General features: G+C 38.6%; 1 protein-coding gene and 1 long non-coding RNA gene across 6 annotated transcripts in view; one reads left to right on the top strand and one right to left on the bottom strand.

The window, feature by feature from the left end:
• Nucleotides 1-12,594, top strand: part of elp3 (elongator acetyltransferase complex subunit 3) — a 147,886-nt gene that overhangs the window by 53,336 nt on the left and 81,956 nt on the right. For all 5 annotated transcript variants that reach the window (XR_011340272.1, XM_069885914.1, XM_069885912.1 and 2 more), the window contains one exon: nucleotides 11,536-11,697. Coding sequence is in view for 4 of the 5 variants with exons in the window: in XM_069885914.1 (XP_069742015.1) it covers nucleotides 11,536-11,697 (162 nt within the window). In the remaining variant the exon portion in view is untranslated. The remainder of the gene's footprint in view (nucleotides 1-11,535; nucleotides 11,698-12,594) is intronic.
• On the bottom strand, nucleotides 8,436-11,113 carry LOC138737575 (uncharacterized). Its single transcript, XR_011341030.1, has 2 exons — nucleotides 10,770-11,113; nucleotides 8,436-8,592 (listed from the first exon to the last, which is right to left on the bottom strand). It is a non-coding gene; the product is annotated as an uncharacterized lncRNA (long non-coding RNA).

The raw sequence follows: 12,594 nt of genomic DNA, 5'->3' as shown, positions 1-12,594 counted from the left end.
AATCCCAAGTCAATTTCTCCATAGAGACCCTGGCTACCTTCCTATTGCATAGCAATGTTCTTAGTCAGAGCAACCCTGGGTAACACCACGGGCAATGTCTGAAAGAGATACTGAAGTCATGGCAACACATTCATTTTCACACAGCTGACCCTGCCCATCCTCCTTGATTTTCCCCCCACCCCCAGCAAGGAGATATTTAATTTATGCAAATTGTTTAGATTATTATCTATTTTAATCCCTAGGTACCTAATCCCATTGTGCGGCCTATATTGGAGGCATATAAATTCATTAATGTCCAGGATTCTGAGTACATTTAACAGTGCACCATTATAAATCAACCTGTTTTGGTTTTTCAAACCAAATAAGGAGGCTAATACCTGGCCCACCCATCCTATTTTGGACTTTCGGTGCTCTTACTCCGGTAATTGGGTTTCTTGGAAGAACGCCAATTCCACTCCCATTTTCTTAATGTGTACCAAGACTCCTTTTCTCTTGATTGTATTGTTCAGACCATTGACATTGAAACTTGCAAATTTTAAGCTTTTAGCCATTGTCCAAGGGGTTATTATAGTTATATTTCTTTTTTTTTTAAAACTTTATTTAAGATTTTATAACATGAATAACATATAGGATTACATTAAAAAATTAAGAATAAAATAATAAAATTACAATACAATATCAGTAATCTAAATAAACTATACCCTCCCCAATAATTATTACACATTAATAACCCAACTCAAATTAGTCAAACCCCCTTCCCCCCAAAATAAAGAGTGAAGAATTAATAAAGTTAATAATATATGTGAGAAAAAAAACCCACTTACAAAAAAAACAAAAACATAACCGATTAAAATACTAACAAAAAGAAAAGTAATTAATACTAAGATATCAGACTTAAAAAACATATTTAAATCAAACTTAAATGCATATATTTAACAAACGGAGTTAAGATGAAACATATATTTAACTCAAACTTAATGTAAAAAATTAGTAAAGTTAGTAACATTATCTATCAAAAATTCTTAAACAATAATCAATTCTTAAAAAAAACGTAGCATGAAAAAAAAGATGAAAAAAAAACTCTCTATAGAGATAAACCTTCACCAAATATCAACTAACTTCACATCTATCATATTAGTCACATAAACCACCATCTTAAAACAAAATTCAACTCTCATTAAGCATTGTACAATTCAATTTTAGTATTCTTCCACCATTTTTCCCTTTTACTCTTGAATAGTTATCCAATAAAAGCTCCAATACCACATTTAAATATCCCCAATCATTACGTTAAAATTCAGATATCCAAATAATAAAAACACATCTACAACGAAATCTATATCTTCAACAAATGGAGCATAAACCACAAACAAAATTCAAGCCTCATTAAGAATTGTACAATTCAATTTATAACTTTCACCATTATTCCCTTCGTTCTATAACTAAAATATCAAAATAATATACACCAGAATTACCAGTCCTTTCACCTTAAAGTTAAAGAAAAAATATTAAAAAAAATTTATCCATCCCATTCACATTTAAATTTCAGATATTCCTTATCTACTGAATAAACTTTACAAAAAAAACCACATCAATTTTTAGTTTTTTAAACAATCAAATATTTTCTTATGCTTTTTTATATTGAAACAAAAAAAAACCACTTCACTCTTTAATAATACAAAAAAAGGAAAAAAAACGGGTAGGAGGTTAAAAATACCCCCTCCCGTCTAAACCGCGCAATGCGGTAACTCCCAAAAAAAAATGGGTGTGAGATAACTCACACGTAGCAGATGACTTTCAGGAAATAGTGCCTATCCAGTTCTCTCCCCCAACTCTCACTTCATCTTAAACTAACATCATCATTATTTAATATCCCTTTTTTTAAAAAAAACATTAGAAAAAAAAGGACAACTCTTCTTTTAATCAGCTCCAACTACCGAGTCACCATTACAACCATTCCTTCTTGGAGCACGGCTCTTTTCTTCCATCTCTTGTCTCCTTAGAGATCACGGCGGACTATGTCTCTGTTGAAACTGAGTAATTGGCAGCTCTTGAGCAAATGCTATAGCTTCCTTTGGAGAATCAAAGAACTTTGGTTGGCAACCATCTTGAAAAACCTTCAAAACGCTGGATATCTAAAGGTTCCCTTGTAACCTTTCTTCCACAACAACTCTTTAGCAGGAATGAATTCCCGTCGTTGGAACATAACTTCTTGACTCAAATTCGCATAGAAGAAAACTCGATTATTTTGAATCATCAAGGGTGATTTTCTCTGTTGTGCATTTCTAATAGCCACTCATAAAATTATTTCTCTATCGTAATAATTCAAGCAACGAACCAAAACAGGTCTTGGACTTTGACATGAAATAGGTCTTCTATGCAAGGCTCTGTGAGCACATTCCAGTATTATACCTTCCGGGAAATGTTCTTGACCCAACACCTGCAGAATCCATTCAGTAAAAAATTTTCTTGGGTCTGGTCCCTCCATAGCTTCCGGCAAACCAATAATCTTTATATTGTTCCATCTGGATTGGTTTTCCAAATAATCAATCTTTTTCACCAAATTTTTTATTTTGAGTTTGTAAGTCTTCGACCATTTTGGTCACATCAAAAACTTGATCCCGTATTTCGTCTATATCTTCTTCACACGAATTAAATTTATCTCTCACTTCAAGCTTAAAAGCTCCAAACTCAGCCATCTGTTGAGAATGTATTTTCATCAAAGTATTAAACCTAGTACCAAGTTCAGTCATAATCTTGGATAATCCCTGCATTGTATAAGATAATTTAGATTCAAGATTCACAAAAATCTTTTCAATTGGAAGAGATTTTGGCTCAACAGATTTCTGCTTCTTCTCCAAAGGATCTTCTATTCCTTCCTTCATTCTGGTTGCCTTCCTTGTAGTATGACTGCGTGTGGAAACCCCAGCCACAGCCTCTCCAGCAATGACTGGAGGACGCTGGCCGGGGTTTTTCCCAGTCCACAATGTATTAAATTCTCCCAGTACATCAAGTTGTATAGGTTCTTGTATCTCAAGAGATGCAGTTTGCAGCGCCACCTCTACAGTTGACAAATGCCTTTGTTCTAAAGGTTGTTTGGCGCCCTCTTTAGGGGGCTCTACCATAGATAGAGCTCTACATCCGAACACTGTACCTCTCTCCTGGGATCCAGTTCACGCTGAGTCCCGGTGTCTTTCCTGTAGGTAGGCTCCAAAACTTGAACTTTTGGAAAATGTAGTTTTTTTGATGATCTGTTGTTTTTTTTTGCTCTTTTCCACCAATTGTACCATCATAAGTTAAATTAACAGCACTGAAATTATCTAAACTTTTAAAGAATTTTAACGGGCATTTCTAGACAAAACAATAAGATAGAGTCAGGAGAGGACTGGAAGGCACGTCTGATCCTTACGCCATCTTGCCACGCCTCCCCCTCATTATAGTTATATTTCTTTTGTACCTCTACTCCCATGAGCCCCTTCCTCATCCAGCCCTTTGTCTTCAGCCATCTGCCCCTGACCACCTGAGCCATGTCAGATACTGGGGAAAAACAGAAAAACTAAAATAACTAACCAAATGAAGGGTTTAAAAAAAAAGAAAAACACAAACGCAAATTGAAGTAACACATTTAGTTAATCCCAAATGATTTTCTTATCACGGTTGTCGCCCCGTATTGCACCCCCCACCTTCTCTGGTGACTACATCCTTTAAGTCATCACCATCCCCCCCTCCCCCCCCACTATGACAGGTTGAGCGCCTTGCACCCATCTTCCCCTCCATCCACCTTTCATGGATTCCCAGGAAAATTACACATCACTTTGCCTCTGTTTGCTATGGACACAAAATATACATCTTTTTATGCCAGTGTAGCTAGCTGCTACAAGCTATGGCTCTGCGGAGCCTATAGTGCAGGAGAGGTTATAGCTGCATGCAGGTTAGCTCAGAAAGAACACGCTATTCCCAGAAAGAATGACACGAACCCCAGTTGAGTGTAGTTAACACTGAGCTTTATTGGGCTTATAGCCCTGGTTTTATTCTCAAGCTGAGGGGTATGGTCAAAACCCCCTCAGTGCTGATTGGTGCAATTGCAATCTGCTTTCCTTGATAGGCCAGTAAGGATCCTTTAGTTGTGGCCAATTGGAGGGCAGTGCTGCAGCCAGAGAAAAGAGTAATTTACTGACGTGCTGTCAGGCTAGATATAGACAAACAACAGGTGACCTGGCGTCATGACATTTGGAGTATGTACTACCTCATGACATTCACGTTGAGTAGGCCAGGGCTTCTCAGCAGACCTACAGGTGCTGCAGTCACTATGCTGAGGTGGCAAGTTGCCAGCCTGTTGTGTCTAGCTATCATAAGTTTGGAGCATTTAGTGCTGGTTCTGTCCATTCCACCCCCCCTTCTCCTCCCCCCCACCCACACCAGCATACTGCTACACTACTATACTTTTTTTTTTGTGGATCTTTTTTATTTTTCACACCATAAATCACGTTAGCCATGATATACACTTTTTCTTTTTCACACATATACAGTGACTTTTTCTCCCCCCCCCCCTCCTCCCAAGCCACCCCCCCCACCCCCCCCCTCATCCATTTTAGGTATACAATCTAGGTTGCATTAAGCCAGTCAGACAATGTTGTCATTCAACAAAAATACACCAGAAATTCTACTGAGTCCATTCTTTTCTTCTCTTCTCCTTCCATCAACTTAGGTAATGTTTGTTCCCGGTAGGTTTTCGCTATTGTATTTAATGTAAGGCTCCCATACTTGTTCTAATATTTCAATATTATTTCTTAAACTATATGTTATTTTTTCTAATGGAATACATTTATTCATTTCTATATACCATTGTTGTATTTTCAAATTATCTTCCAATTTCCAGGTTGACATAATACATTTTTTTGCTACGGCTAGGGCTATCTTAACAAATCTTTTTTGTGCATCTTCCAAGTCAATTCCAAATTCTTTATTTTTTATGTTACTTAGGAGAAAGATCTCTGGATTCTTTGGTATATTGTTTTCTGTTATTTTATTTAATATCTGATTGAGATCATCCCAAAATTTTTCTACTCTCTCACATGTCCAGATTGCATGAATTGTTGTTCCCCTTTCTTTTTTACATCGAAAACATCTATCAGATACTGTTGGGTCCCATTTATTTAACTTTTGCGGTGTAATGTATAGTCTGTGTAACCAATTATATTGTATCGTACGCAGCCTCGTATTTATTGTATTTCTCATCGTTCCAGAACATAATTTCTCCCATGTTTCCTTTTTTATCTTTATATTTAAATCTTGTTCCCATTTTTGTTTAGTTTTACCATTTGTTTCCTCATTCTCCTTTTCTTGCAGTTTAATATACATATTTGTTATAAATCTTTTGATTAACATTGTATCTGTAATCACATATTCAAGGTTACTTCCCTCTGGTAAACTCAAATTGCTTCCTAATTTATCTTTCAAGTAGGATCTCAGTTGGTAATATGCCAGCGCTGTATCTCCAGTTATGTTGTATTTATCTCTCATTTGTTCAAAGGATAAGAATCTACTTCCTGAAAAACAATTTTCTATTCTTTTAATCCCTTTTTTTTCCCATTTTCTAAAGGAAAGGTTGTCTATTGTAAAAGGGAGTAGCTTATTTTGCGTCAATATTAGTTTTGGTAATTGATAATTTGTTTTATTTCTTTCTACATGAATCTTCTTCCATATATTGAGGAGATGGTGTAATACTGGAGAAGTTCTATGTTGTACCAATTTTTCGTCCCATTTATATAATATGTGTTCAGGTATCTTTTCCCCTATTTTATCTAATTGTAATCTCGTCCAGTCTGGTTTTTCCCTTGTTTGATAAAAATCTGATAGGTACCTTAATTGTGCGGCTCTATAATAATTTTTGAAGTTTGGCAATTGTAAGCCTCCTTGTTTATGCCATTCTGTTAATTTATCTAGTGCTATCCTCGGTTTCCCCTCTACTATAATTTTTGAGGGAATCTCACATTCTCCCCACCCCCCGATATACAGTCCCTCTCCATCAGCATGTCTTGTTTATTCCCCATACTATGTATAGTACCTTTGCTTTCCCCCCATTCTTTCTTCTACCTCTAACATCCTTCCCATCAGTCCTGAGAGGGCAACCTGCATTTTATCTAATTTTCCTCCCATGTCCTGAACCATTTTATCCATTGCCTGGGAGAGTCTGTCCTCCATGAGGCCAGCACCTCCATCGTATCTTGCAGGGAGGGCTCCGAGGCATGCTTTACCTCGTTAAAGTGTTTTTTTGAGCCTTTTGGCCCCTCGGAGCTTTCCTCCATCGCTGTCTAGATCCTTATCATAGCCCCCAGACTCGTCACTCCCACTGCTGGTACTCATCGTTTCTTCTGACCCTGCGCTGGACTTGTTGCTAGAGCTCATTCCCGCCCCTGACGTCGCATCACTCAATGTGGTGCTGGAACTGAGGTATGCTGTGCCGTTTACTCCGACATTGCACCCGACGCCGGTTCTTCTCGGCTTCTTAGACTTTCGGCCCGGCTCATTCTCCGCGCTCCCTGGCCTCTCCACCCCGTGACTACTGTGCACGTTGGCTTCACCGCGTGAGATGCGAGGACGCATGACCTGCCATTCTCATTGCGGGGGGTGGGGGTGGGGGGAGGGAGTCCTCCAGCCTCTCCTCAAGAGTTCCTGTAGGGCTTCCAGCCACTACTTGGCAGTTGGTAGTGTTGTCTTCTCCTGGGTCCCGTTTCTCCTGCTTAGTGGGTTGCTCAGTTGGAGCATCAACACCTTCAGTGGGCCTTGATGCAGCCCCGCCATTTTCCTCACCATAAGGCACCTCGAGCCGGGTCTCCTGTTTCAACGCCAATTCCCTTGTGTTTTTACTTGAGTTTGCTTTTGTTTTTGGTCATTATTGTATCTTAGACGTCTTACTACATCCCTTACTGGTATTCTGGCAATTCTTTTGAAGTTTTTTCTCAGTTTATTTTCTTACGATCCTGGGAGCTCTGGGAATCTACCCACATCAAGTGACCTTCCTAAGATAAATTTTTGACTAACTGATGCTAAATAGGGACCATATGTACTTATTCTGACTGAAATACAAATTCAATTTAAAGATGGACCTAATTAATGGAACTCGTATTTAACCCGGGGACTGCCTGTATTTGATTGATTTACTATTTTAGTTGCCTTTTTCGGTGATTTCAGCCTCACCCCCAGCATTATTTTGTATGCTACGGGCCAGTTCAAAGTTTTCAAATGGGCAAAACTTTTCTTTCCACACTCTAAACTTTGTTGCTCCCTCATTCTTTTCCTTTGGTGTGGAAATTCCTTTTCTGAGGTATGACTGGATCAAATGATCAGGTATTTGTTTTAAGTGATTTGGACAGACAATCCATCTGCAGTTAGGTGGGAATTGCAGAGAAGGAAGCTGCCCATGCTGTGGTACTATGAGAAATGTAGCTGATGTAGGAATAGGGAAGCCATGTGGATGTTGTGCAACAAGGTAATGCAGCCCGATTCCTCCTTGTTGATGACTTCAGACCCTATATTGGGGAATTAATTGAATACAAAAACTGGTTTCAGACAAAGGAAATGACAATGTATCAATATAAATTTTAAGTGTAGGCATACAGCTCGGTTACAGGCCATTTTGGCCCATGAGTTCGTGCCACCCAGTTTGCACCCCATTAACCTACACCCCTGGTACGTTTCAAACTGTGGGAAGAAACCGGAGCCCCTGGAGAAAACCCACGCAGACACGGAGATAACATACAAACTCTTTACAAACAGTGTGGGATTCGAACCTCTGGTCCTGTCCCAATCACTGGCGCTGTAAAGGTGTTGTTGTAAAGGCATTGCGCTAACCGCGATGCCAAAAGTGCCACCTTATATAGGTGATAGAAAAGATATCAAAGAGAAGATTGCAGTGAGCCCCAAGCCTTGGGTAGCTTGAGAAGATGATTTTTGCCATTGATTTTGAAAGTAAAGTCCGATTTCATCTGCAGGCGTGACACTGTGTTGATCAAGGCAACACTGATGAATGGCACAAAGTATTGAGTCTCTTTACACACATTCTCCATGTTCACATTTTCAGCAGATGGTCACCAGGGAAAGTATACTGACTTTGATCTGGTAGTTGGGGAAAGAGGGTGAAATTTTCAAAATAGAAGGATAATGCTTACTGGATAAATGAGGCTGTTTGTGGATTCGAAAATTTGTTTCTGACTGGGGAAAAAGAGGTGATGGTGAGGGTGGGAATATTGGGACATTGCAGGTTCTTTCTCCCCAGTGAACAGTTCACAAAACATGGTCTGTGAGGAAGGATACTGCAGCCATTACTTGTTCAATTTTAGTCTCTATCCACAAAATAGTTTTAATAATTTCACTGTGAATTTATCCTCACTGAGTTTCAATAAGCTTTCAAGCCACAAATGATTACATATTGATTGAAATACACCATTTATTAGTAGATGATGCTTTTATGATTTTGTAGTTGCTGTGATTGAATCCTTTATGTTTAGACTCTAATGACTTCTTTGTGACAATGCAACCATTTTTCTGTTTACATCAATGTTCTGGTTGAATCAGGCAAGCGAAGAGAGGCTGGATGGAGAGAACATGAGAACAGATCAGTCATTCTGACATCTGCTCAGGTTAATGACAAGCAGTCTTGGAACATAAAATCTGCAGTTGGTTATGATAAATATGAAAACTTGGGTGAAAAGTGAAATTAAGTAATTAAAAAAAATATTTTAAAGATTATTAATAATGTATTTTAGTGCAAGAGTTTGTTCCCTAACTGGAACAGCAGGGGAAACTTGCAAATGATGCCCACTGCCTGCCTGCAAACTCCTTTAGGTTCATCACTGTTACCAAAGACAAGTGTAGTGCTGTTGTTTTATACCACAGAAAGTTTCAGATTCCTTGAATAGTAGTGCTTTGCCCAAAGCACTAGGTACAATTTCAAATCTGAAAGAAAACCTAGAAAATCAAAGATCTAGTGTCGTCGAGAAATTGTAGGAACCAAGCTTTAATCAAAAGATAGCACGAGGGTAGTTATTGAGAATGCAAGCTGGTAAGTCTTAAGGACTCGATGACCTGCACCCAGGAGTATCAGATGAGGCGGCGACCACTGAAATTCTGATGCTCTGGTTACGTCTATAGGTTTTGGGAATTGTTCCTGTGTATTGAAGGATAACAAACTTGACCCCATTATTTAAGGAAGAAAGACCTGGTAGCTTGACACCAGTGGTACGGAAAGAGCTGCAATCTTTAATAAAGAATATAACAGCAGAACACAATGACGGGCGCTGTAGGCTTCCTAATTGTATCAGAGGTTAGGATCTGGAGCTCAGGTTGCAATGGCTTGATCTAGGGTCCGTGCAGCTGCAGAGGCTGCTGGAGCATTGGAGCCGAATCCACGGACACTCAGTGACTCTGAAGGGACTCTACTTTGCTTCTCTTTCTCCTATTGTTAGAGGCACCAGGCAATGCTCATGGCAACTCATTGCCTTATGGGAGACACAAGTTGAAGTACATCATGTATATTACATTTTTAAAGTAGTATTAGATGACAATAAAAGGAATTTTTGAGGAATTCTAGGATTTAGTAAAGCAGAATTGGATTCATGAAAGGAATATCATGTTTGATTGACCTGCTGAACTTTGTTGAGGATGTGACAAGATGAGTATGTAAAGAGGATATGGACAAATTAATTAAAAGCCAGTCATTTGAGAGTAGAATTCTAATAGAAAATAATTAACTACCCTTTAATCTCACTAATTTCTCTGGGGGGGGGGGGGGAATTGAAATTATAAATTTTTTTTTTCTTTTAATTTTTTTAAATTGACTTTAACACAAACTTGTACAAAATTTTAAGGAAAACACATAAGCCATCTCATTTACATGTGCAAAAAAAGGATTGAACTACATTAAATAGTTCTTTAATCCACATGAGAAACAAGTTAGTGAATTAATCTACGATAACCATGTTGAAACCCATATTTGCCAAATTAATCCAAATAAAAATTGATTTTAAAAAAACCTAAAAACTAAATCTAATCTACCCCATCCAATTAATCAAGGAACCCTTTGTAAATTATGGATCGGATAGCAACCTCCAGATAACGGACAGAGAATGTCCGGAACATTCAAAGTTCTTCCAATCATGATAGTATTCTATGAATGGGCCCCACATCTTTGCAAATTGAAACTTTCTATCTGTTTTGTATCTAATTTTCTCCAAGCTTAAATAGGACATTACATCATGTAACCATTGTGTGTGGGTAGATGAAGAGACATCATTCCATTTCAATATAATTACTCGTCTGGCTATCAACGTGGTAAAGGTTAAAACTTTCTCCTGAGTTGCAGACAGAAGTATATCTGGCTCACGTAAAAAAACTAAGCAAAGCAATTAATGGATATGGTTCTATTTTGATCATAGAAATTGTTGATAAAGTTTGGAAAATGTCTTTCCAAAATCCCTCTAAATTTGGGCACTCCTAAAACATATGGATTAGTGAAGCTTCAAAAATTTTAGTCTTCTCACATAGTTGATCAATATTTGCATTAAAAACAAGACAATTTAAGTTTGGACGTACGGCACAATGCCAATTATCTGAAATGGTCAGTACTGGGCCAATTTTGGATAAATTTTTTTTTGGATAACTGGTCATTTTTTTAAAAAACAGCCCAGTCGCAACAGAAAATCACTTGTATCCATGTTTAAACAACAAGGGAAGGCTTTTTAAGCATTAAAATAATGTTTAATACTCACTAAAAAAATGTTGGCCGCAACGCTGCCACCGCTGATCCTCGAGGAGGCTTCCTGGGCCAGTGAAGTTGGCAGGCTCCTGTCTCCCCGGTCACAAGAGGACCTAATGCGTGAGTCCCGACTCCGAATCCTCCCCTAGGTCTACTGCACACGCGTACTGCGGAGTCCAGTGAGCATGTGTAGTAGTAGGCTGAGCTCCTGTATGATGAGGAGGGAGGGAGGGAGGGAGGAAGGGAAAGGAAAGGAAAGGAAAGGAAAGGAAGAGGAGGGAATGCCATTGAACCCATGGTCCTGCTCCAGCCGGGAGGCCATTCTCCTTGATGTAGCTGGGACAAGGGATCTCTTGTGGCTGGGAGACAGTGACTGGAAATTTGGAGAAAAAGCCAAGAGAGGAAGGTAAAGAAGAAATGGAAAAAGAGAGGGACAATCGTCGTTCTAATTTCATGTCAAGTGAATTTTTTTCATCCATTGAAAAAAAATTCAGATGAGGATTTCTGATTTGTTTCGGATATCTTCATTTATCAAAAAAAAATTTTAAATTTTGATAAATGAGGATTTTGGAGAATCCGATTTTGGATAATCAGTCTTGTACTCCATATGTTTTATGTACCACCTTAATTTGCTTTCTTATGGGTGCCAATCGCATTATTACTGGCATCCTGGTGTACCCTGATATCCTGACTAACCTAGTTCACAAGTAACAACAACAGGAGGTACTCATTATTTTGCTACTCCCTCCATCAGTGAATGAGTTTTAAATTGATTTCAGGTACGCCGAACGGAGCAAAACCAAATGCATTGGGATCACGATTGAAACCAGACCAGACTACTGTCTAAAAAAGCACCTCAGTGACATGCTGCAATATGGGTGCACACGACTGGAGATTGGAGTGCAAAGTGTCTATGAAGATGTAGCCAGGGACACTAACAGGTGAATATTGCTTGAAACCTTAAGACTGGCATTTTCAAAGTTACCCCTGTGAGAAGCATGGTAACAGCCATTACCTGATTTAATTCTGGCCTTGTGCTGACCTTCAATGAGATCTTAAGGCTGAAGCGGCCTGGTTAGTGCTACTATTTCAGCATCATGAGTTCGAATCCACTGCTGTCCGTAAGGTACACTCTCCCTGTAACTGCGTGGGTTTCCCCCAGTTGCTCTGGTTTCTTCCCACATTCCAAAGAAATACGGTCACCTGAATATATTTGGGCAGTGCAGGCTCGTGGGGTGGAAGGGCCTGTTACCGTGCTTTGTCTCAAATCTTAAAAAATAATTCCCATGAAACTGAAGAATTAATATTTTTTGTGGTGTGGTGGTCATAGTGGTCCATTAATCTTCACCCCTTTTATTCCAGCCACCTACTTATAATTTACATAAATTATCCAATCCTTATGTGATAATGTGATTCTCTATACCCTTAATTAATGCCTCACGCGCCAAAATTAATTTGAGAAACACCCCAAGTCACTAGGGGAATTTGAATTCTTGTCTTTAATCCTCATTCGGTCCAGTGATATTCAATTAATTTCTTAACAAATTAATACATTTTCCTCAGTTTCATCACCTTCAACTTCAGATGAAATTTCTTGAGGGGTGCTTTCTGAATTGTCTTCTGCAAATCCACATATTTGACTTGCATATGGACACTTTGTGATACACGATTTTGAAATAAAATCCCATTTATTTCTTACTTGAATATAAAGAACTATTCTCTTCCTTATTTTGTAAAAAAAATGCCCTTGTTACACCCCTCTTTATTCCATTACAGATGTACCCACCCTTTGTGGTCTCATGTTACATTCATAATAGATTAGTTCAGTGCACACTTGA

The sequence above is a fragment of the Narcine bancroftii genome, chromosome 6 (assembly GCF_036971445.1).
Source record: "Narcine bancroftii isolate sNarBan1 chromosome 6, sNarBan1.hap1, whole genome shotgun sequence".
NCBI lineage: Eukaryota > Metazoa > Chordata > Chondrichthyes > Torpediniformes > Narcinidae > Narcine > Narcine bancroftii.
The sequence above is the reverse complement of the archived record's forward strand: the minus strand, read 5'-3'. Positions and strand labels throughout refer to the sequence as shown.